Source organism: Gymnoscopelus microlampas (assembly GCF_963454915.1).
Source record: "Gymnoscopelus microlampas genome assembly, chromosome: 13".
Classification (NCBI taxonomy): Eukaryota; Metazoa; Chordata; class Actinopteri; order Myctophiformes; family Myctophidae; genus Gymnoscopelus; species Gymnoscopelus microlampas.
Window position 1 is genome coordinate 46,938,385 of NC_139950.1, and position 24,022 is coordinate 46,962,406.

The following is a 24,022-nucleotide window of genomic DNA, read 5'->3' on the forward strand; positions in this document are numbered from 1 at the left end:
TCACAAGGGGGCGGTAATGCAACACTAGTCTGGATGCAAGCCGCCGTAAAAAGATAGAAAGAAGAAGACGTAGCTCCTTTCCACTGGCAGATTTAATACTTCTGGTTTTTGAACTAGCAGATATAAGCGTTCCGGTTGAACAGCATTTATCCATTCAGATACATTGTTGTGTCATTAACAATGTATCTATGTATGTTACAGAGAAACATACGTGTATTGTTGTATATAGCTTAGTTTAAATGCTTAATGAATAGTTTTTCAATGTTTTTCTGTTTACTCTAGAGGACACTCTAATTCTGAAGAGATCTTCGACCGGAAGTCTTACATCTGCTAGCAGGACACAGTTCTAAAAGAGTGATACATAAACAACAAGTAGAGCTTCCGGGTCTACAGACTTTCTTCCATCAGTAGCTGAAGAAGTTCTTGGAAAGACGGAGAAACCGAGCGTAAGAATACCTTTTGTGTGTGTGTGTGTGTGTGTGTGTGTGTGTGTGTGTGTGTGTGTGTGTGTGTGTGTGTGTGTGTGTGTGTGTGTGTGTGTGTGTGTGTGTGTGTGTGTGTGTGTGTGTGTGTGTGTGTGTGTGTGTGTGCGCGTGTGTGCGTGTGTGCTAACGTTGCTAGCAGCTAGCTGCCTTTAAGTTGCCTTGTTTCAGAGTGATTGATTGAATACTTTAATAACAGTTTGCAAAAGAAACTGTTGTCCCTGCTGAAAAACCCCCCCAGTAAAAAACAGCTTATGATGGTTTCTGGTTTTAGCTGGTCTTATAGGCTGGTTTAAATGGCATACCAGGCTGGTCAAGCTGGTCAGGCTGGTGTGTCAGTGTAGTTGGTTAGCTGAACACAAAATTGGATTCTGCTGGTCTTTGCTGGTCAAATGGGTGGACTGACCAGCTTACCATCTAACCAACTTGACCAGCTGGTCAAGTTGGTTAGATTGGTAGTACTGAACATATGGCTCGGGACCCCCAGGGGGCTCCCCACATGTTTTGGGGTGGTCCCAGTGGTGTGTTCTAGATTTTTTGGAGGGTATACTATAACTATTCCCTCCCTTGTCCCTTCCACACGCATGGCACGCGCACATGCACGCGTATAGAATGAATTAATGTAAAAAATGTACGCGCTCTTCGTGTGCGTATGTGGCCCGCACAGCATCGGCCTGGCCCAGCCAAGCCCAGTTTCGCAGTAACACAGGGTACAATTATAATATGCTTTGTACTGATTTTCTACTGTTTCTAATGTTAATCATCCTGTAACCCAACCACTTCGGAGCTGCTTTTAGCCTTAGATTTATGCATTTTCAATGCAAAGCATGGATTATTACTAGCCGTAGAATACAACTCTCGTAGATGTATTTTATGATCCTGACATTTTCAATCTACAAGAGTCGTAGGGAACATCCCCCATGGACAACTGGACTTTCAGCTCCTAGCTCGTAGGGTCTCCAAACATGTACAAATGCAAAACAAATGGTGCTTACCCTCTTGCCCCAAATTAACTCACTCTATGGGGTTCTAGTGCAATGTAATAATCCATATTATTCAATAAACAAGTGTTTTAACGCCGTCTGTGGACGATTCTGTCAGAAATTCACAATAGGCAGTAGTAACGAAGCGGCATTACAAAAAAAAATAAACAGGAAGTAAACGGGGGGGGGGGGGGGGGGGTATAGACGGCATTAAAACACTTCTTTATTAAAAAATATGGATTATTACATTGCACTAGAACCCCGTAGAGTGAGTTAATTTGGGGCAAGAGGGTAAGCACCATTTTTTGCAAATTATACATGTTTGGAGACCGTACGGGCTAGGAGCTGAAAGTTCAGTTGTCCATGGGGGATGTTCCCTACAACTCTCGTAGATTGAAAATGTCAGAATCATAAAATACATCTACGAGAGTCGTATTCTACGGCTAGATTATTACCATGGAAGAGTGCAAGGATTGTTATAAATAAATGCTGATTAGGCTTGTCAGGTATTATGGCAGTGTTAACAGCGAGCATTCCTGTATCTATTACAGAATAGTATTAATTTGGCATTGAAGACACAAACAGTATTGAAGATTCAAGATGTTTTGCTGTGCTATGACGCACAATTTGAATACTAATGAAGTTCTCACTTCAGTGACCTGCCGTTAAAGGAAGTGAATGACAGGTCTTTGAGTTAATGTGTGAATTCCTTCGCCAGCGCTGCGGCCATTAAATATCACCTCAACACAGACCATAGCCTTCACCTCAGTCAGACTAGGCTATTGAAATCCACATTCTTGCTGCCCCAGCCCCTCCTCCTGCGTAACAGATGCATATCAGCATATAAAATACGCTGTCTTGGACGTTTCTTTGGATGTATACGCTTGTCACCAGAAATGTTCTGCAGGCCACACTACGTATACAGCGCAACACGGTAGAACACACCCCTGGGTGGTCCCCAGATGACAGTCAATTGACAATTTAAGGACCTTTAAGACCTTCTTAATACCTAAAGAAAAAAACCTTGGTCAAACTTTGGCCAAGAAAAAGGCAAAACATTTTGAAAATAGCGGATATACAAGCTCACAACGCCTCGCAAGGCATTGTGAGCTTGTATATCTACTATTTTCAAAATGATGGGCCCCCAGTTTAAATATGATTATTTTGTGGCCTCTCTTGTAAAGAGAGCACATAAACATCTTATATTCTAATTATTTTGGGGGGTCCCCAGTTCAAATATGATTATTTTGGGGGGTCGCAGCCTGAAAGGGTTGAGAACCACTGGGTTAGATCACTGTTTCCCAAACAGTGGGTCGGGGCCCATTTGTGGGTAATGGACACATGTTTATGGGTCACGAGGAAATATCAATGTTTCCATCAATTAATACAAAAACGCAGTGAAAATAGAATCTGGCTGTTCTGCTCCCCATGCTGCGGTACCTTTTTCCAGAGGGCAGCAGGGTGAACAGTCCATGATGTGGATGGGTAGGGTCAGTCAAGATGTTTTTGACCCTAGTCAGACACCGGTTGTCAGCAATCACCTTAATGGAGGGCAGTGAAGTCCCAGTGATCTTCTCCGCTGTCCTCACCACTCTCTGCACAGTTTTCCAGTCTGATTGACTGCACCTTCCAGACCAGACAGAGATGCAGGTCAAGATGCTCTCTATAGTGCCCCTGTAGAAAGTATTGAGGATGGGAGGGGGGAGTTGGGCTCTTCTCATCCTGAGTAGAAAGAACAGACGTTTCTGTGCTCTCTTTATGAGAGAGGCCATATTTGAGGACCATGTCAGACTTTCCGTAATCTGTACCCCCAGGAACTTGGTGCTACTCACTACCGCCACTGCAGTGTCTCTTATGAGTAGTGGTGTGTGGCTGTGCTGGTTCCGTCTGAAGTCAACGATGATCTCCTTCGTCTTGCTGACATTCAGGACCAGATTGTGTGCGTTGCACCAGCCCACCAACTGTCTCACTTCCTCCCTGTAGTCGTTTTTGTTGTCATCCCTAATGAGGCCCACGACTGTCGTGTCGTCCGCGTATTTTGCCATGTGGTTGGTACTAAACCTGGCACAACAGTCATGGGTCATCAGGGTGAACAGCAGTGGACTCAAAACACAGCCCTGGGGAGAGCCAGTGCTCAGGGAGATGACGTTGGAGTTGTTATTTCCGACCCTCACAGATAGAGGTCTGTTTGTTAGGTAGTCTAGCAGCCAGTTACAAAGGGGGGTGCCAAGGCCCAGGGGGGTGCCAAGTTTGTCAACCAGTTGCTGAGGGATGATAGTGTTGAATGCTGAGGTGAAGTCCAAGAACAGCATACGCACACTGGTGTTCTTCCCCTCCAGATGTGCTAGGCTCCAGTGTAGGACAGCGGCAATGGCATCCTCTGTGGAGCAATTAGCATGGTAGGCAAAGTTGGCAAACTGGAACGGGTCAAATGTGGGGGGGAGTTTGGAAACAATGTGTGCCTTTACCAGCCTCTCATAGGGGTGAGTGCCACTGGGCGGTAATCATTGAGAGATGTTATTGTGAGTTTTTTTGGCACTGGAATTAGTATAGCAGCTTTGAAACATGAGGGAACAACAGCCTGGCTTAACGAGATGCCATGTCTCTGTTAGAATCATAGCGCAACAGTCCTTCATCTCCCGATATGTTGTTAAATCCAGCTTAATAAAGTCCATTTGTTTCTCCAAAGAGCAAACATTTGAGAGAGAAATGGATGGAAGCGGTGCTCTATGTGGGTTAGCCCTCAGCTTAGCTGTTAGTATGCCGCGGCTCCCCACTTCCGCCTCCTGTCGCACTGTCTCCGTCTCCTCCTAGGGCCACCAGTGCTGGTAAGAGACTCCGCTGCCAACAGGCCTCTGGGTCTCGCCGACATAGCAACCCGAGACTCTGCAGAACGTCCTTAGTTACCGCATTTACCGTCCCAACAACTGGACGCACGCAATTCTAATGCAAACTGCCGATCGTATACTACTTTAGCGTTGTTGCGCTTTACACAAACAACCGGACTCTCTGGTCCTAGTGGATTATTTTACTCTATGCTATCGTGAGCCACAACCAGTGTGGCCGCAGCCGGGCGCCGCCATTCGCCATTCATAGTGCCAACATGACTGTTGATGTTTAATACTAACACTAACTCTCCTCCTCCAGCCATCGTGGTGCCAGTCTCCTCCTCCTCCTCGGCCTAAACTGGCCACCTCCCCAGTCATCCCACGACCAAAGAAACCAGCCTCCTCCATGTATGTGCGGAGGAGACGAGTCCGGTAACATCTCTCTCTCTCTCTCTCACACACACACACACACACACACACACACACACACACACAGACACAGACACAGACACACACACACACACACACACACACACACTCTCTCTCTCACATGCACTCATACACATTTTTGTATTATTTGTTCAGCTGATCTACAAGCTCACAACGCTTCACATCACCTATAACCTCAAACATGTCCAATATAGGAATGCCAGGTTGAAAGTGGTTAACATAAATATTCTGATACACTCTGATACAGTAACAAAATAGTATAATTTTGTATAGTTGTATCAGTCACACCTACTCATGGCACAGCAGTGTGCCTCTGCATTCTGTTTGAGAACCGCTGATATACTGCATACAGTGACTTTGTAGATGGGGCTTTCCTCCTGTGATTTCATTTTTGCTTGTGTTTCTGTTTGTAAAGGTGTAAGCGGCGGTGTGTTTATAAAGGTGTAAGCGATGCGTTTCTGTTTGTAAAGGTGTAAGCGATGTGTTTGTAAAGGTGTAAGTGGTGTGTTTGTGTTTGTAAAGGTGTAAGCGATGCGTTTCTGTTTTGTAAAGGTGTAAGCGATGTGTTTATTGTCTCTAAAGGTGTAAGCGATGTGTTTGTAAAGGTGTAAGCGGTGTGTTTGTGTTTGTAAAGGTTTAAGCGGTGTGTTTGTGTTTGTAAAGGTGTAAGCCAGGGGTCTTCAACGTTTTCAGGCGAAGGAACCCCTAGCTGAGAGAGAGATGAAGCAGGGACCCCCTTCTCTATATTGTATAAAATTGTGTTTCAGATTAAAGTTTTTTTTTACTTAGTCTGCTATTTTTTCCCTCTACACCTATAGCCTCTTTGCCAAAAATAGCCAATCTACAATCTCTCAACGCCTCGCAGCGCGAGGCGTTGATAGCTTGTAGATCTGCTATTTTCGGCTAATGTTCCCCTCAGAAAAGTAATTCTAGGGTTCAAGAAAAAAAACTAAATAAATCCTATCACACAAATATTTGGCGGACCCCCTATAGTAGCTCTGAGGACCCCCTAGGGGTCCCGGACCCCCTGTTGAAGACCCCTGGTGTAAGCGATGTGTATGTGTTTATAAAGGTGTAAGCGATGTGTTTCTGTCTGTAAAGGTGTAAGCGATGTGAGGCTTGCATGAGGCTAGATTGCGGGTGCTGTAACTAAAGGTGTAAGCGGTGTGTTTGTAAAGGTGTAAGCGATGTGTTTTTGTCTGTAAAGGTGTAAGTGATGTGTTTGTAAAGGTGTAAGCGATGTGTTTGTAAAGGTGTAAGCGATGTGTTTTTGTCTGTAAAGGTGTAAGCGATGTGTTTGTAAAGGTGTAAGCGATGTGTTTTTGTCTCTAAAGGTGTAAGCGATGTAAGGCGTGCTTGAGGCCAGATTGCGGGCGCTGTAACTTCTGCAGGGACATGAAGAAGTTTGGAGGACGGGGGAAGCTCAAACAGACCTGTATCCTGCGCCAATGTCTCGATGTGAGTGTCTGGCCTCGTGTTTATGTATTTCTCTAATTTGACTGTACTGTGATCCGTCACTTAAAGGTAGGGTAAGTGATATTTATTTTGGTCAAAACAAAAGGTTTTGTGTTAAAAGGTTAAAGCACTATAATGATAGTAATCATTGCTATAGAGTGTTTGTTCAGTATCAGGGGTCTCCATGTCTCTCCAGATCTTTGATGAACAGAACATACATTTTCAGATAGGTGACAAAATGTCAACCAATCTGGAGAGAGTACCCACTTATCAGCTTCATTTTTTGTGTTCCAGTTCCAATTTTGTCCACTAATTTCTTTGTGTCATCACTTCCAATGTTTAATATGTGTCCTGACTGAGTTCTCTGTCCTGATTGGATAAAAATGGTATCTTGACCTGAAAATGCATTTTCTGTTTAATAAAGAGTTGGAGAGACATGGAGACTCCTGTCACTGAACAAACACTCAATAGTAATGATTACTATCACAATATAGAGCTATTTAACACTGTTACTGAACAAACACTCTATAGCAATGATTACTATCACAATATAGAGCTATTTAACACTGCTACTTAACAAACACTCTATAGTGTAATGAGTACTATCACAATATAGAGTTATTTAACACTGTTACTGAACAAACACTCCATAGCAATGATTACTATCACAATATAGAGCTATTTAACACATATTTTAACCAAAGAAAATCACTTACTCTACCTTTTTAATTTAACCAATCTGTATGGTAGAGTACGCGTTAACACAATATAACTAGTATATCTGCAGTGGTTGGAACTTGGAGGTGGTCTCCCTGCTCTTCCATTGAGACATTTAGACCATGGTGTCAGGTAGGATACACCTACTGGTTACGACCCTCATAAGTACAATATCTCTCCAGGGCATGGGGGCATTCCTTATAACATTGCATGGATTTACAACCCCCCCCATCCCCCATTAAATCCAATTCATGTAAATCCATATTTTCCAAGCAATAAAAACACAGCAGTTAAATGACCCTTAACGGTGAGTGTTTATGATGGACATTTGAACATAATAGAGAGTATGCACATGTGTCACTTTTCCAGCCGGACACGCCCCCCTCATCTAGTCTGAGTGGCAAAACATTGAGCAGCATGGAGCGTTGGAGTTTGGAAGCTCGTTGTAAATCACTCAACGGTCCTGCGTACCACCTGTTTCTAAATGTCACATAATGCAGGAGGCAGCAGAACTTTACGTTATTGAAAACGAGCGCTTCCAAACTCTGACACTTAGAAAATAATCACATGCATAGAATGTATTGACAGAAAGTAGCTCATAACATGTCTCTACGGTGGATTTCTATGAAACAAAAAATGTGCAGATAGTAAGAGGATAATTCAAGCTTTCCGTACAGCTGCCATGTTGGTGAGTTTAACGTTGTTTAATACAGTCAGATAGGACTTTTCTGTTTGGATGTATGGGCTGTCAAGGCCAGAAAGTATTTTTTTGCCACTCAGTAGACGTTCTCGCATAATTTCCGGGTACGATGATGTCACGCGCATAGCCTCTATATCTGGTGTGTTGTTGTCCTGTCAGCCTAGCCTGGCCCTGTCAGCGCTGTGTAACATAACATCTGGTGTGTTGTTGTCCTGTCAGCCTAGCCTGGCCCTGTCAGCGCTGTGTAACATAACATCTGGTGTGTTGTTGTCCTGTCAGCCTAGCCTGGCCCTGTCATCGGTGTGTGAGATCTGTAACATCCATGACGACGCATTGTACCCAGCCTTCACGCTGATGGAATGCTCCAGCTGTGCCCAGATCGTCCATCCTGGCTGTCTCACGGTGGGTACACTTTCACGGCTAGAGAGTTTTACTGGTCGACTAATTTGACCCAGTGGTAGTCGACTAGTCGACTTAAAAACAAAAGCAAAAATATTTTATTTTTATTATCCTCCTGTCTTTATTTTTATGCCTTTTTTAAGGGAAGCGCTTCTGGCACAGCAGCGTCTCCAAGGATCCTCAAAAGGGGGTTATTGCCCAATAATAGGCAATTATTGGGCATACCTTTGACCCCCTTTTGATAAAAATAAAGGCAGGAGGATAAAGTTGTTGAACTGGCAAAATAATCTTAAGAATTATTATTTACTAGTCCATACCCGGTCGACGCATCCTTGGGGGGATATGCGCACATGATCTGGCAACCTGGGAGGCAGTTTGTCTCATAGCTGGACAGCCCCGTAACCATGGCGACATTCTTTTACACAAAAACGCTAATAAACAGCTGGGATCTGGTGAAATCGAAAAGGGGGGTTCGCTGTTCCGTGCACATGGTAATGGTGAATGGCTGTGTGCAAATTCAGATCAATTGCTAGGAGGATTCTTTTCCATGTTCCTCCCCTTTGAAAATCCATGTCAAATAAATCAAACAAGTAAATCAAAATAATCACTATGTAAATAATGATAGAATAATCACTGTGTAAATAATGATAGAATAATCACTATGTAAATAATGATAGAATAATCACTGTGTAAATAATGTTAGAATAATCACTAACTATGTAAATAATGGATAGTTTCCCTATTGGACCGCTTTCCTCTTCCTGGAAAGCATTGTGTCATTTTAGACTGTAGCTAGATATGGTCTCTGTGGGGTCGAAACCTCATCATATGTCCAAAACGGTTCCCTTTTCACGATTCAAATTCAAACATGGCAAAAGATCTACAAGCTCACAACAAGCTTGTAGATCTGCTACTTTTGATGCTTGTGTGCGACTCTGTGTTTTCTCCTAAATGTCCTACTTCATCATACTAACTACAAACAGTTAGAATATGGAGATGAGAGGGTTTCTACCCAACAGCAACAATATCAACTATGGCTCTGGTCTACTGCCCCACCTATGTTGAATGCACTTATTGTAAGTAGCTTTGGATAAAAGCGTCCGCTAAATGACTGTAATGTAATGTAAGGTAATGCAATGTAACATGTTTTTTTTTTCAAAAAGCTGTCAGGATTTAGAAGGCATTTGTAGAATGGGCCTCACTGAGGCCTAAATGTTGTGTGTCTCTGTGTTTCAGGTTCAAGGTGATGGGTTGGTGAATACACTCTTGTCCAGCTGTTGGGAGTGTCCTAAGTGTGTTCAAGGAATCACTGACTCAGAGGTACGTAACCACCTTGTTTTGAATATTGAATGATTGAATACTTTATTTAGAAAAGACAAGATACAAGGTCCTCTAGACTGGATCGCTCATAAAAGCACAATGGCTTATTTAAAATGAGATCCCCACGCACTCAAATCATGATGACACTTAAGAAAACATACAGATATACACTACTATGTAGAACGTCATACAATCAGCTTAAAGGTTACTGGTATGAAAAACGGTATGTACAGCAGTTCGAGGAGGGGGGGGGGGGGGGGGGGGGTTGGTTAAGACTTGACAGGGGCCAGTTTGGAATTGCAGCCTCCTGAAGGTGTTTTTTGGTTGCATAGCATGAGAACGACTTCATTCCCTTCTGGGGAAATCTGGGTTGGACATGATCAGTGGAGCTCCCTCTTGTGTGTGTGTGTGTGTGTGTGTGTGTGTGTGTGTGTGTGTGTGTGTGTGTGTGTGTGTGTGGAACCTCTTCAGTGATCTTCTGTATGGTATGTGAGATAACTTAATCATAACAAAAACATTTTTTTAAATCGTATTCTGTATTTAATGTTTCGTTTTCTACTGGTGATTTCCACAGATCACCAGAGGGAGAGATCTACTGGATCAACACATGGCCTCCAAACGTTATCCAACGTTGTCAGAGGAACAGAGAGAGATGGACCAGGGACTGATTGATGCAAGGATGAGACCTGTAGTGAAGTTGTACAGGATAGGTATGAACTGTTTTTTACTGGTGGTTTAATAAAGCTGCAGTGAAGTTGTACAGGATAGGTATGAACTGTTTTTTACTGGTGGTTTAATAAAGCTGCAGTGAAGTTGTACATTTACACATTAAATTCCTTACTCTGTTCCTTCATTCCAGACCAGTGTGTGGAGTCCAGACTGCAGGTGAAGATCAATTTTCCAGAACCAACCAGCACCGTTTCAACCAGCACCGTTAAACAGGAACCTGAAGATGAGGTTAAGTTAAAGTGTGTGTGTGTGTGTGTGTGTGTGTGTGTGTGTGTGTGTGTGTGTGTGTGTGTGTGTGTGTGTGTGTGTGTGTGTGTGTGTGTGTGAACCTGAAGATGAGGTTAAAGTGTGTGTGTGTGTGTGTGTGTGTGTGTGTGTGTACGCTCGCTCGCTACTGGGGATTAGGGATGGCCAACCATTGACTGTTAAGAAATGCAACCAGACCACTATTGGTTGGGTAGCTTGCCAATCAAGAGTGGAGGCGGGGAATGAATGCTATTGGTTGTCTAGCTTCTCAATCAAATCATCCCACCCCTCCTAAAGCATATCCGACTATATCGTCAATTTTAAAATAAATGGGACCATAATTTACCAAAACGCATATCATGATGATTGAAAGAAGACTTTAAACTAGCGACTGGAAGCATATAGTATTTATGACAATGTTTATTAGTTAGTTTAGTTTGTCAAAAACCCATAGACCAGCAGGGGTAAAACAGTGAAACTACAGGTCATTCATAAGAACTGTCACTTGAACTATTCCTTATTCGAGTCAATTTTAAAGCAGGAAGCTGGTGCCTGGGCGGTGAAGGATTCACAGCAGCTCGCACGGAAACGGAGGTGGTGGCGGCGCCACACAGACGAGGAGGACGAGATGGACACAGAGGAGGAGGACGACGAGGAGGAGGAGAAGGAATCACAGCAGCTCGCACGGAGACAGAGGTGGTGGCGGCGCCACACAGACGAGGAGGACGAGATGGACACAGAGGAGGACAAGGAGGAGGACGAGGAGCAGGACGAGGACGAGGACAAGGACGAGGAGGATGAGGAGCAAGGACGCTGGGACTCGGACCCGGAGCCTCCCGTCCGGCTGGTGTCCGACCTGAACGATGAGCTGCCGAGTGGATCCTACATCACGGTCACGCTGCACCAGATGCAAGCAGGTACTGGAGGTCATTGTGTGGGACGCTTGTCTCGTGTTTTAAGGTTAAGGGGTCTAAGGTAAATGTACCCCTTAATGACGCTAGTATGTCACAGGAACTTACGCTCGTTGTAAATCACTCAACGGTCCCTCGCACCACCTGTTTATAAATGTCACATAATGCAGGAGGCAGCAAGGCGTTGCGTTATTGTAAACAAGCGCCTCCAATCTCCAACACTTAGAAAAATAATCACCTGCACTGAATGTATTGACAGAAAGCAGCTCTTAACATGTCTATACGGTGGATTTTTATAAAACAAAAACTTGGCAGTTTAGCGTTGTTTGATGTAATCAGATAGGACTTTTCTGTTTGGATGTATGGGCTGTCAATGGTTGGTATTGCAACTCTAGATTCCAGATATTAAAAATAGGATCTAAGAGTTGCTTGCAGCGAATACAACACATGGATACCATCAACTTGGAGATCTGCAAGTCAATAACAAAGTACGCCTCATGTTTGGAAGATTACAGGTTGAACTGAAGGTCAGATCTACCATATGGGCACTTTGGGCACGTGCCCATATGTGCGTGCGTGTGTGCACGGGGGGCCCTCTGGCGCTTCAGTGCCCAGGGGCCCCCAGGGGTGCTAATCCGGCTCTGTGATGCCCTGTCTTCTTTACAACCTTCATCTACAACTCATGGCACATTAAAGTCATTATTCTGTTCCTTCATTCCAGACCAGTGTGTGGAGTCCACCAGCCTGCAGGTGAAGATCAGTTCTCCAGAAACAACCAGCACCGTTTCTATTAAACAGGAACCTGAAGATGATGTTATAGTAGAAGTTAAACAAGTTAAAGTTGAAGTTAAAGAAGAACACCTGGACATCGGTAAGTTGCATGCTTTCTTTCTTTCTTTCTAAATCTCTTGTATTAAAGGGACTAGAGGTTAAATCTATTGTATTAAAGGGACTAGAGGTTAAAGGAGAATTTTGGACTAAGGTTTTCTTACCTTGTCTATGATGTTATGATATTTTAGGATTAATGGTACAGTAGAAAAATGTCATAACTCCATCCCAGGTCCGCCACAGGTCCGTTCATAGTGACAGAACACTGTCAAAAAAAACAACAGAAGTCTCGCTGGACGAGATTTCAATCTCGAGATTTCAATATCGTCTAGCGAGACTTAGGTTTTTGTTTTGTTTTTCGAGGGGGTTGCATAGTGTTCTGTCACTATGAACGTGAGCTCTCACAAAAAAAAAGAAAGAAAAAAAAAGTTACTAAAATATGCGATCTAACGCAAGGCCTATCTATCCGCGCACGTTTTAAGCTGTGGCGGACCCGGGATGGAGTTATGACATTTTTCTACTGTACCACTCATCTTCAGATATTATAACATCATAGAAAAGGTAAGAAAACCTTAGTCCAAAAATTCCCTTTGAATCTGTTGTATTAAAGGGACTAGAGGTTAAATCTGTTGTATTAAAGGGACTAGAGGTTAAATCTGTTGTATTAAAGGGACTAGAGGTTAAATCTGTTGTATTAAAGGGACTAGAGGTTAAGTCTGTTGTATTAAAGGGACTAGAGGTTAAATCTGTTGTATTAAAGGGACTAGAGGTTAAATCCGTGTGTGAAGCAGATGTCCCATCAGGATGCTGTTATCATTCAGGTTGCTGAATGTTAACTAAACATGTTGTTTCTATGTGGTTGATTTCCATAGAGCACCACAGGGGGAGATCTACTCCATCAAGAGAGATGGCCTCCAAAAGATCTTTAGCATGGTCAGAGGAACAGCGAGAGATGCACCAGGGACATGGACTGTTTGATGCAACGCTGCAACCCGTAGAAAAGTTGTACAGGATAGGTATGTTTACCTACTGTTTTATTTACAGGTAGTTAAATATGTGAGGGGTAGTTGGTTGCCTGTGTAACTGGAAATGTATGACGCGTAAGAGCATTAATGGCAAACGTATCGTGCGATAATATAGTTTCATACAAATACAAAGTGTACCAAAAATATGAAAGCTGTAAGCATGTAGGCCTACTGTAGTTTATTGAATTTCCCATGAAATGCATTATATGTGTGCAAAGTTTGGAAGCAATTGCACTACTGGTGTTGGCCAGCTGGAGACAGATACACAAAGTACGCCTTCTCTATTCTGGCTGCTTGATATCGTTTTGAACAATTCAGTATTATATCACGACTGAAATGTCACCATATTGAAATCATTTCTATAAGCCATCATTCCTTATTCTGTTCCTTCATTCCAGACCAGTGTGTGGAGTCCAGCCTGCAGGTGAAGATCAGTTCTCCAGAACCAACTAGCACCGTTTCTGTCAAACAGGAACCTGAAGATGAACCTGAAGTTGAAGTTGAAATTGAAGATTCTTCTTCTGCTTCTGCTTCTTCTTCTTCTTCTTCTTCTTCTTCTTCTTCTTCTTCTTCTTCTTCTTCTTCTTCTTCTTCTTCTTCTACTGTTTCTGCTTATTCTGACTATTATGCTTCTACTTCTGAAGAAGAAGAAGAAGAAGATGACCACCACCTGGACACCAGTAAGTTTCATGCTCTCTTCAGCTTGGTTTGTGTTCGTTTATGTGCTACAAGAGTGACTTTGAGATCTGTTTCACCGTACAATGTAAGTCAATGAGGAGCATATTTTGAATTATTCATTTCTAATCAATGGAACAATTAGTATAGATGTCTTGTCCACCTTTGGAGTTCCGTCATGGCAAAGGTAACTACACAACCCAAACCTCTACCAAAGTGGTCTGGCCCTTTAACCCATCAAGACCGGGAACGCATCTGTGTCATTTTAAGATTTCTTTTGGCTATTCAAAATAGCAGATCTACAAGCTCATACGAGTGCCGCGCTATGAGCTTGTAGATCTGCTATTTAACATTTTTGCAAATCTTTGAATTTAGATTTTTTTTCAAGCAAACATTTTTAACTCATGTTACAACTTCTGGGGGGTCCCTGGAACAAAATATTTTTAGATGGGGGTCCACGGCCAAATACATATCATATACATACCTTCATATGAAAAAGTTTGAGAACCACTGATTATAGCAACATAAGTTTTTTCAAAAAACTGTTAGCATTTAGAAGACATTTGTAGAATCCCCCCAGAAGCAAAGATTTGAGTTACAATGTTCGCCTAAAAATATATATATATTCAAAGATTTGCACAATTTTCACGATTTCCCCCCAAAAATAGCAGATATACAAGGTCATTGGTCGATACACGAGGCAGACGCACTCTCACAGGCGTAGTGACGCTCAAACAACTAGTCTGAACCAGTGGAGCAGAGCCCCACCTCCAGTACAGCCCTGGCTGTTGGCTTTTTTTTTTAAGATTTTAGTTTTGGGCTTTTCTGCCTTTATTGGTAGTTTTTTTTAAGTGCAGATAGACAGTTAAGAGGGAGAGAGATATGGGGAGAGACACGCAGCAACGGTCGCTGGGAACGGACCTTGAACTGGCGACACACTTCACACTGTAAAGGTACAGTGGCTAACCCTGGCTGTTGTCTAAAGAGGTTTTTGAGTTCAGTTGAATTGCCTGCCAACCACCATTAAAACATGGCAGAGGAATTGAGTTGGAGCAGAGGGTGTAGTGGTCTGCTACGTGTGTCATATGGCCAACGTTTTTCTGACCCACGCACTCACGCTCGCTGGGGGCGCCAACAGCCTCATAGGTGGGGTTGGCGAAAGGGCCTTTCTTTGTGGAGTTTGCATGTTCTCCCCGTGCCCCCTAGGGTAGGTACCCTCACAAAAAACATGCAGTAATCCTGGTCCCCTATCCACCTGTTTCCGCGGGAATTTACTGGGGCAAAGGCCGGGTGGGGGACATATCCTGCGGAGGCACAGGAAGTAGGAAGTAGCAGCTCAGTGTGTTTACATTTGCCAGCAGAATACAGCTGGTCATAGGACTCGTGTCTCCGCGATTCTGACTCCAAAGACGTTTGTTAGTAGTTTTTATCTCAGCTTTTCTCGCTCAACGTCTTAATGAGCTCAGGGACAACGTGTGCTGCGCGTGGCTGTCATTACAACCGCACCAAACTAAACAATTGGCTTAAATTAGAGCGCGTTGTCCACCAACCAAAAGTCAGAATGCTCTTGTCAACAACGGTATCAATTCCATCGCATCCCAAAGGACGCCGATGCGAAAAGAAGTTGGACTTGGAGGAAAAAAACCTCCCGAAACTGTGTATGTATGTTCATTTCACTTTGTGGACAAGAGACCGACACGGGACAACCCATATCCAACGCTGCTGTTGGGTGAGAGACCTCCAGAGGAGAGTATCATTGAGAGACATTTAACGGGTATGATTCATTTCTACAAGGCATTAAAACAAATCTGACCTGGCCTGAAATCTATTACAATGTATTTAAAACGTGCAATTGTCAACACTCAATGGTAGGCCTGTCTGATTCTGTGTTTAATCTACTTTTCATCCCAGTCCACGGCAGGGCTCATTGTGTCACAAGCGATTCAACCTATCGCAAAAAAAAATGTTTCAACGCATTTCTGATCACACACACACACACACACACACACACACACACACACACACACACACACACACACACACACACACCAGTGGTGTCCCCAGGCCATTATCTCTGGAACGGAAGGTCCAATCTGCTCAGTTTTGGATGCGTGACTTTGAGGACATTAAGCACGCAACACCTACCTCACACACGCACAGCGCTAGTCTTTTTTAGTGGCACGCTAGTCTCTTCTCCACACACCTTGTCTCCTTGTTCTCCACAAAAAACATACTTATTTTAGGAAGGTGATGTTATGTAACCTTAGACAGAAAAACAAAACAATAAACATTTTATTATAATGCGTTTTAATCATATGTTTAATTCAGTGCATTAAGCATGGTGGTGTGTTAAACATGTACAATTACATATGTCTCAATTGATAACAACAATTGCAATACATCTCATTGTACACTAAATATGTCTGTACCCGCAGACTACGAGCCAGTAGCAATGGAGGCTTCAGAGGAGCCAAATCCCGTGGCAAAGAGCTCGCATGATGTCCAGACACAGTGGTCAGCAGATCCAGGAATGGAGGACCACATCTATGCCAAAGCTCCATCTACCAAGGCATCTAGCGTGCTGACTGCACCGTCCCCTGAGAGCTCACGGTCTGTTGCAGATGATCTCCTAAAAGATAATGAAGACTGTCTTCTGTACACAGGGATTCCTCTACTTGAATTCAACACTCTTGTGTCATGCTTAGAAAGCTTTGCCCGCACATTGCCCGCACATCAACAATTTACCATTTACCATTTAACAATGCCAGTTGTAGATCAAATTTTCATGACATTAATGAAACTAAGACAGAACTTTGTACTAGATGATTTAGCAAAACGCTTCAAAAGGACACGTAGTCAGGTTAGTAGAACATTGCATTACTGGATAGATATACTTGCTGAGCACTCTAAGGATCTAATTACATGGCTGCCTCGTGAAACCATAAAAGCTACTATGCCACAGGTTTTCATGGAGAATTTTCCAAACACTACTTGTGTAATTAACTGTACAGAAAGTGTTTTGCAGACAGTAAAAAAATCGGTGTTGTGTTGTGATACTGTGAAATATCTAGTTGTAACTGCTCCATCTGGAGTCATTATGTACATTTCAGATGCTTATAGTGGGACATGTAGCGACAGATTCATAACCAAAAACTCAAGCTTTCTAAGTCATTTGCGTGCTGGAGATGAGGTGATGGCAGACCATGGCTTCACAATTCAAGATTTGCTAGATGAGCGTAAAGTGCGCTTGGTCTTACCGGCATTTACAGGCAAGCAAGCCCAGTTGACAACTGAGCTGGTCGCTCGCACACAACGCAATGCGATAGAAGATAGAAGAGCAATAAGACGTCTTAAGGTTTTCAAAATTCTCTCACACACCGTGCCCATTAATATTGTTCCTAAAATGGGCAAAATACTGAGAATTTGTGCAGCCCTTGTAAATCTGAGAGGAGAGCTTATTCAGTGCTGCCAAGTCTCACCCTTTGAGAGTGAGAGTCACGCAATTTAACCCATTGATACCTGGAACGCATCTGTGTCACTTTAGATGTCTTTGGCTATTCAAAAATAGCAGATATACAAGCTCATAGCGCGGCACCGAGTGCCGCGCTATGAGCTTGTAGATCTGCTATTTTTGAAAAATCGTGAAAAAATATTTTTTTAGATTTTTTTCCAAAAACTGTTAGGATTTTGATTTTTTTAAAGAATGGCCTCAGGTCTTAACACATTGACTGCCTAGATCGAATTAATTCGATATTAGCTTATCATCACTTGCCTGCCTAGATCGAATTAATTCGATATTAGCAAAAAAATAATTTTTCAAAAAAAATTCAAATTTTTTTTTTTTTTTTTTTTACTTTTTTTTTTTTCTTTTGGACCCAAAGACCAAGGAGATATGAATTTTCGAAGATCTTTACTCTCATCCACTTCCTTGTTAACTTAAAACTTTAAAATTTTGTATCTCGGCTCTTGAGTACTTTTTTTTTCCCATTGAAAAATCTCTGGCATGAATAACAGAGATTTTGAAAATAATTCTGGCAGTCAATGTGTTAATGGGTTCACTTCTTCTCACGCCTCACGCCACACTTGCCATTTCACACGTTTTTTTCCCCCTCTAAAAAAAAAACAAAAAAAAAAAAACGGCAACCGGGTGGAAAACGGAACGCTCGTCCTAAAACACTTTTTTTTTCGCGGAGCGTGGCTGCCGGATTAGACCTGGGTCGAGGGTGTTTTACGGCGACGGTTCCATTCGGGGAGGTGCGCTGCGCGATGGGATGGACTCTAGCCATGGTTCACATGACGCTCGTGGGGGCGGCAGTGGCTCTGGGGTAGAGTGGCCGGGTAGTGTGAACTGGAAAACCGCAAGGTTCCCAGTTCGATCCCGGGCTGGGGCGCTCCCCTAGAGTTAGTGTCGAAGTGTCCTTGAGCAAGACGCTGAGCCCCTAATTGCTCCCGATGAGCAGGTTGGTGCCTTGCATGGTTTCCTCCGCCATCGGTGTATGAATGTGTGTATGAATGGGTTAATGGCACAATCAATGTAAAGCGCTTCGGATAGAAGCGCTATATAAATGCACCATTTACCATTTACCATTTACGCTCGTCTGTCACAAGCATCATGGAACCTAAAGTTCCTAGTTTTTGTTTTTTTTTACATTTACAACTCTCACATGTACATAAACGTTGAGATTTCAAATATAAAGTGCTTACCCACGAGCCAACGTATGTTACAAGTTGATCCGACCCGCGATAAGTACCCATATCTAGTCCTAGCCTGGCTCCAGCCCGTGAATCGCTAGCCACGAGGTCATAGGAGGTCTCAGCCTCGGTTGAAAATCTGTACGAGTAATCGGGATCGGGATAATCCAGTATGAACCAATCGCCAAAGGGTCTTTGGAAAAAAAAAACGTTGGCCACGCCCCCATCTCAGCAATCGGCTGCATTGAGAGGGCTTTCAGACTGAATAATGGAGTGAAACGAAATGAAAATTCAGGCTGAGTGTCAGGCTACGTATCTCCCGTATTGTTCAATAAAAAGCATTTTAATCCGATCGCCGGCCATTTTCTTTCCTCCGATGCGTTCAACTATGCGACACTAATGGCTGGGAGGTGTATTGCACTCTGATACATTACAAAAAAATTATAGAAAATGGCCGGCGATCGGATTAAATTATGCTTTTTATTGAACAATGCGGGAAATGCGGGTACTTATCGCGGGTCGGATAAACTTGTAACATCCGTGGCTCGTGGGTAAGCACTTTATATTTGAAATCTGAACGTTTGTGTACACATGAGAGTTGTAAATGTAAAAAAAATCAAAAACCAGGAACTTTAGGTGTCATGTTTCAGGGCTAGGATGGACTGGAGAGAAGAAGGATCCGCCATCGTTTCCTTTTTGCTTGATATTGTTTAATGGCGAAACAATCATCATGACTGATACACATGAAAGAAGACCCTTCACAGCTAATAGAGATTTTTTATTTTAAGAATGGGTTCAGAATTGAATGAGTAGGGCTATAGTTAAATGTGAAGCTCTTTCTGCTATAAATATGCATCCATGCGTTCTGCGCCGCCCGGCTGCAACATTTCCTTTGTGCCACACATCTACACTTCATGGAGTAGGCCTACATTTTTTGTACCGAATTAACCGCCGAATTAACCGAATTAAAGTAATAAAAACGGAAATAAAAGGGGAAAAAACGCGAAAAACTGTGGCGCGTATGCATGTAATGACACTAAAGTCTCACTCCTAGATTTACCTGAAACTTGGCAGCCCTAAGGCTTATTTCAAGCAAATAGACACAATGAATGTAGATCACAATCAGCATGACATCACTGGTAATTGTATTTTAATAATTTTTACAGGGACAGAGCTCTCAGCTCTGTACCTGTTTTGATATTGGCAGTATTCTGTCACTTCTTCTTCTTCTGCCACTTTTCGCAGTTCTGGCTGAACCGTGCAGTCGCTTTTTACGAAACTCGGCCATATGGTAGATGGTCATGAAAAACGATCAAAAAATAATTCTCACAATCTTTCGTCCAAAGGTGGCACTATAGCACTCAATTGAAAATGCCAACTTTGAACAGGTACAACTCATGCCCTGTTTGACCTACAACCATGAAACTTCGATACACACATGCGTCTCCTCATGCTGAACAACTTTCACCCTCTGACTTTTGACCTCTGACCTTTAGATCGCCCACCATTTTGAATTATATGAAAAACAGCCATTGGCTCCTAACTTCTGCATTTTTTCACTTTTGTTTGCAGTTTGAAAAACACTTAAACCCAGGATTTTTCAGCTATTTGCGTGAAACTGTATCATCTGTGTGATCTCCTTTTTCACAGTTCCTTGTCTGTTGGTCCAATGGCGTCTCCCTTAAATGAGTGCCTCACAATCTCAAGGTCGTCAGTTCAAGCCTCACTTGCAGACTTCATTTAAGTTGAATTGCAAACAACATGACTGTATCAATGAATACATGTGCAAATGGTAAAGATAACCTGAAATGCATATTTGAGAGTACGTTTTTCAACGTATGACATACTTCATTCTGAAAATAGCCGATCTACAATCTCAAAACCTTTCAGATAGCAACGTGTTTCTGAGCTTGTAGATCGGCTGCTTTCACTGTTTTCGGTTGCGAGGAGACATACAATTTCTCTATTGGTAAATGGTTTGTGAACGAGTGATCTTAGTGTTGGCTTGGTTCATGACAGAAGGCAAGAGTTTATGATCTTCAACAGACAACATCAGCTTGGACAAAACTATAGCACTATAGGTAGTGTTGCAGCCTATTAGTCCGAAGGTTGAGAGTTCGATTCCTGTTAATGGCAATAGGTTGAGATGTCCAATCAATCCATTCTGTTTTCATCTCTCTCTCATCAATCTATTCCGTTTCCATGTCTCTCTTCAATCTATTCCGTTTCCATGGCGCTCTCTCTCTCTCTCATCAATCTATTCCGTTTCCATGTCTCTCTCTCTCTCTCTCTCATCTATTCCGTTTCTATCTCTCTCTCTCTCTCCAGTTTCCATGTCTGTCTCTCTCTCCAGTTTCTCTCTCTCTCTCTCTCTCTCTCTCTCTCTCTCTCTCTCTCTCTCTCTCTCTCTCTCTCTCTCTCTCTCTCTCTCTCTCTCTCTCTCTCTCTCTCTCTCTCTCTCTCTCTCTCTCTCTCTCTCTCTCTCTCTCTCTCTCTCTCTCTCTCTCTCTCTCTCTCTCTCTCTCTCTCTCTCTCGTTTCCATGTCTGGGCCTGTATTATCGCTGCTTGCAGCTATATTTATCCCTTGATTTTGTAACCCTTTTTTCACCCGGTGCCAATTTGCTAAGTGATCCTGGGCACTACACTTCTCCCACCAGCCTAGGGAGGCCAGGGCCGAGCTCATGCCTCCTTCAATGCATGAGAGCCAACTGACCTTCTTGTCACCTGACAGGGGGGAGTTTCCCTGGTTGGACGTAGCGCGTGGAAGGAACACGTTATTCCAACCAGTTCCCTTCCCCTCCATCAGGCGCCCCGGCTGACCAGGGGGAGGCAGTATAGTGACCAGGATTACTGCATGTTTTTGTGAGGGTATTAACTACCCTAGGAGACACGGGGAGAACATGCAAACTCCACACAGAGTAGTGTTAATTGTATTTTATGTATTTCTGTTTTGACAGGCCTGAATAAATGCCTATGTAATTTATAATGAGATAATCCACTTGTATTTATTTATTTTTCTAACATGAAAGATGATTTGTTTCCTAGGACAAATACATTGATGAAAGTGTGTGTGTGTGTGTGTGTGTGTGTGTGTGTGTGTGTGTGTGTGTGTGTGTGTGTGTGTGTGTGTGTGTGTGTGTGTGTGTGTGTGTGTGTGTGTGTGTGTGTGTGTGTGTGTGTGTGTGTGTGTGTGTGTGTGTGTGTGTGTGTGTGTGTGTGTGTGTGTGTGTGTGTGTGTGTGTGTGTGTGATCCATTTACTGAAAGAGAGCCATACTTTTGGCAGTGATGTATCTTTATCTCAGTAAAGTCATCGGCCAATTTAGATAGCATGTGTAAGAAGTAGAACTTCTGCAGCTGTTGCACATGTCCATCAGTGTAGTCTTTAATAAATGGGACGTCCACTTCTATGCGCTCACTTGGTGTCCAGACGACCAGCTTGCAACTTTGTAGGCCAAGGCACATCATGGTCAATTGTGTCTGAAAGCACATTGGCACAACTGTCATTATCGCAAGTGTTCAATACAGTGTTATTAATTACTAGTAGTAATAATGCAAATCTTTTTATTTTATTTAACCAACCTGGAGGTAGTACCCATCTTTTCCATCGGTGCGCATTAGATACTGTCCATCATCCAAGGATTGCAGGCCTTCATATGTGTTACATACAGTACATACAGTTGGCGTCTGTGGTGTTTGATTTTCTTCAGCCGCAGATTGTTGTTCACACCAGAGTTCAGATTGTTCTTCGCTAGTGCTGCACGATTCTTGCTCAAATGTGAATCACGATTTTCCTCCATAAGAATTGAGATCACGATTCTCACACGATTCTCTTGTAAACAAAACAAAAAAATTCAATGTAAAAAAAAATTAAAAACATTAAACTTTTTTTTTTTAATATTGAAAAAAAAATCGCCATAATTTAAAATCGAGATTGCATAGGTGTCTGAATCGAGATCACAATCTTTTTTCGATTAATTGTGCAGCACTATTCTTCACACCAGAGTTCAGATTGTTCTTCACACCAGATTTCAGATTCTTCTTCACACCAGAGTTCAGATTCTTCTTCCACGTCCAGAGATCCACGTCCGTTGGACATCAGTACAAGCCACACTTGTCTCACACTGCCTGACTCCATGTTCGACCTACAAGGAAATATCTAGTTATTGCCTAAAAAAAACATAGCGTTTCCAATCATGCTGGAATCACCAACGGTGGAAAGGAACTAAGTACATTTACTCAAGTAATGTATGTACTTCAGTACACATTTGAGGAATCTTTACTTTAGTATTTTCAATTTGCAGTAGGCCTGTCACGGGGCAACCCGTGCCCGATACATAGACACTTGGGTTAAGGGCATTGCACGCACACACACACACCACACAGCTGCGTCCGATTCTTAATCAAGACCACCGGCCGGTTTGGAAGCAACTGTTGGAAGTGTGGCAGATATGTCCTAACAAAATGTCAATACTGTTGAATGCATTCACAAGTAATAACCACAGACTTTACAAGGGTAAAACATTCAGTTTATTGTGTAACATGTGTTAAAAGGACTTGCTCATTGTCTGTCACCTGTAACTCCTCTGCAGTACTGGCACTGTGGGTTGAACTGCCAAACAGAGCATGGACCAAACCATGTAGCTTAAGTAGGGGAGGGCCCAGTGGAAGGTGCCATGTACTGTAGAGGAGGAGGGGTGTTTCACAATGTTTATGGGCAAAGTATTCTATGGTATTCTGAAATGAATTCAAACACAAAATGGTTTTCAGTCTGAAAGTACAATATCTATTTATGTGTTGGGTTATTCATGATATATTTGTCAGCTTGTAGATAAGCTATTTTTGAAGGTTAATTGCTTCCTCGGTTGTGGTAGGATCCTCTCCTATAAAAAGGAGAACGCAAATTCAGAGCCTCAGTTATGCTCGGGCGGGCAGAGAGCTACGAGCCCAGTCAGAGCTGCCAGGGCCCTTCCTAGCGGTGTAGCCGAGGCAGTTTTGTTCTTTTCCCTTTTTGATTGTTTTTGCATTAATTTCCTGAGTTCTTTGTTAGTATTTTTTGGTCAGTATTATTTGGGTTATTCGAATACATCTGCAGTTTGGTGGAGGAGAAGTGGGAGAAATAAAAAACACAAAAAAGCATTTCTGACTGTTTTTGGAGTCTCGACCTACGGTGAACTTCACAATGCCTACTTTTACTTCTACTCCACTACATATCAGAAGCAAATATTGTACTTTGTACTTTTTTACTTTATTTCAAAACATTAGCCACTTCAACCCATACTTCGGCTATTTGATATACCGGACTTTTACATGTAACAAGAGTATTTCTGCATTGCAGTATTGATATTTTTACTTAAGTAAAACATTTGAGTACTGTGACCGTTAACCTTCATGTGCGTGTGTGTGTGTGTGTGTGTAAAGACAGATTAGTACATGTGTTTGTGATCAGAAATGCGTTGCAACTTTTTGTTTAAGATAGGTTGAATCCCTTGTGACACAATAAGCCCTGCCGTGGACTGGGATGAAATGTTGATTAAACACAGAATCAGACAGGCCTACCATTGAGTGTTGACAATAGCACGT

The 24,022-nt window shown here is 42.7% G+C and overlaps 1 protein-coding gene across 1 annotated transcript; it reads left to right on the forward strand.

Annotated features, from left to right (window-relative positions):
• Positions 1–378: 378 nt before the first annotated feature.
• Positions 379–22,571, forward strand: LOC311058695 (uncharacterized protein; the record flags this gene model as incomplete). The annotated part of the gene is made up of 15 exons (XM_084076159.1): positions 379–446; positions 4,613–4,725; positions 6,078–6,201; positions 7,895–8,017; positions 9,251–9,334; positions 9,909–10,044; positions 10,194–10,291; positions 10,851–11,226; positions 11,942–12,091; positions 12,921–13,064; positions 13,472–13,572; positions 13,718–13,753; positions 15,438–15,522; positions 16,184–16,358; positions 22,475–22,571. The coding sequence occupies exons 2-15, from the start codon at positions 4,700–4,702 to the stop codon at positions 22,569–22,571; spliced, it is 1,755 nt and encodes a 584-aa protein (XP_083932285.1). The 5' UTR covers positions 379–446; positions 4,613–4,699.
• Between the last annotated feature and the right edge of the window lie 1,451 nt (positions 22,572–24,022).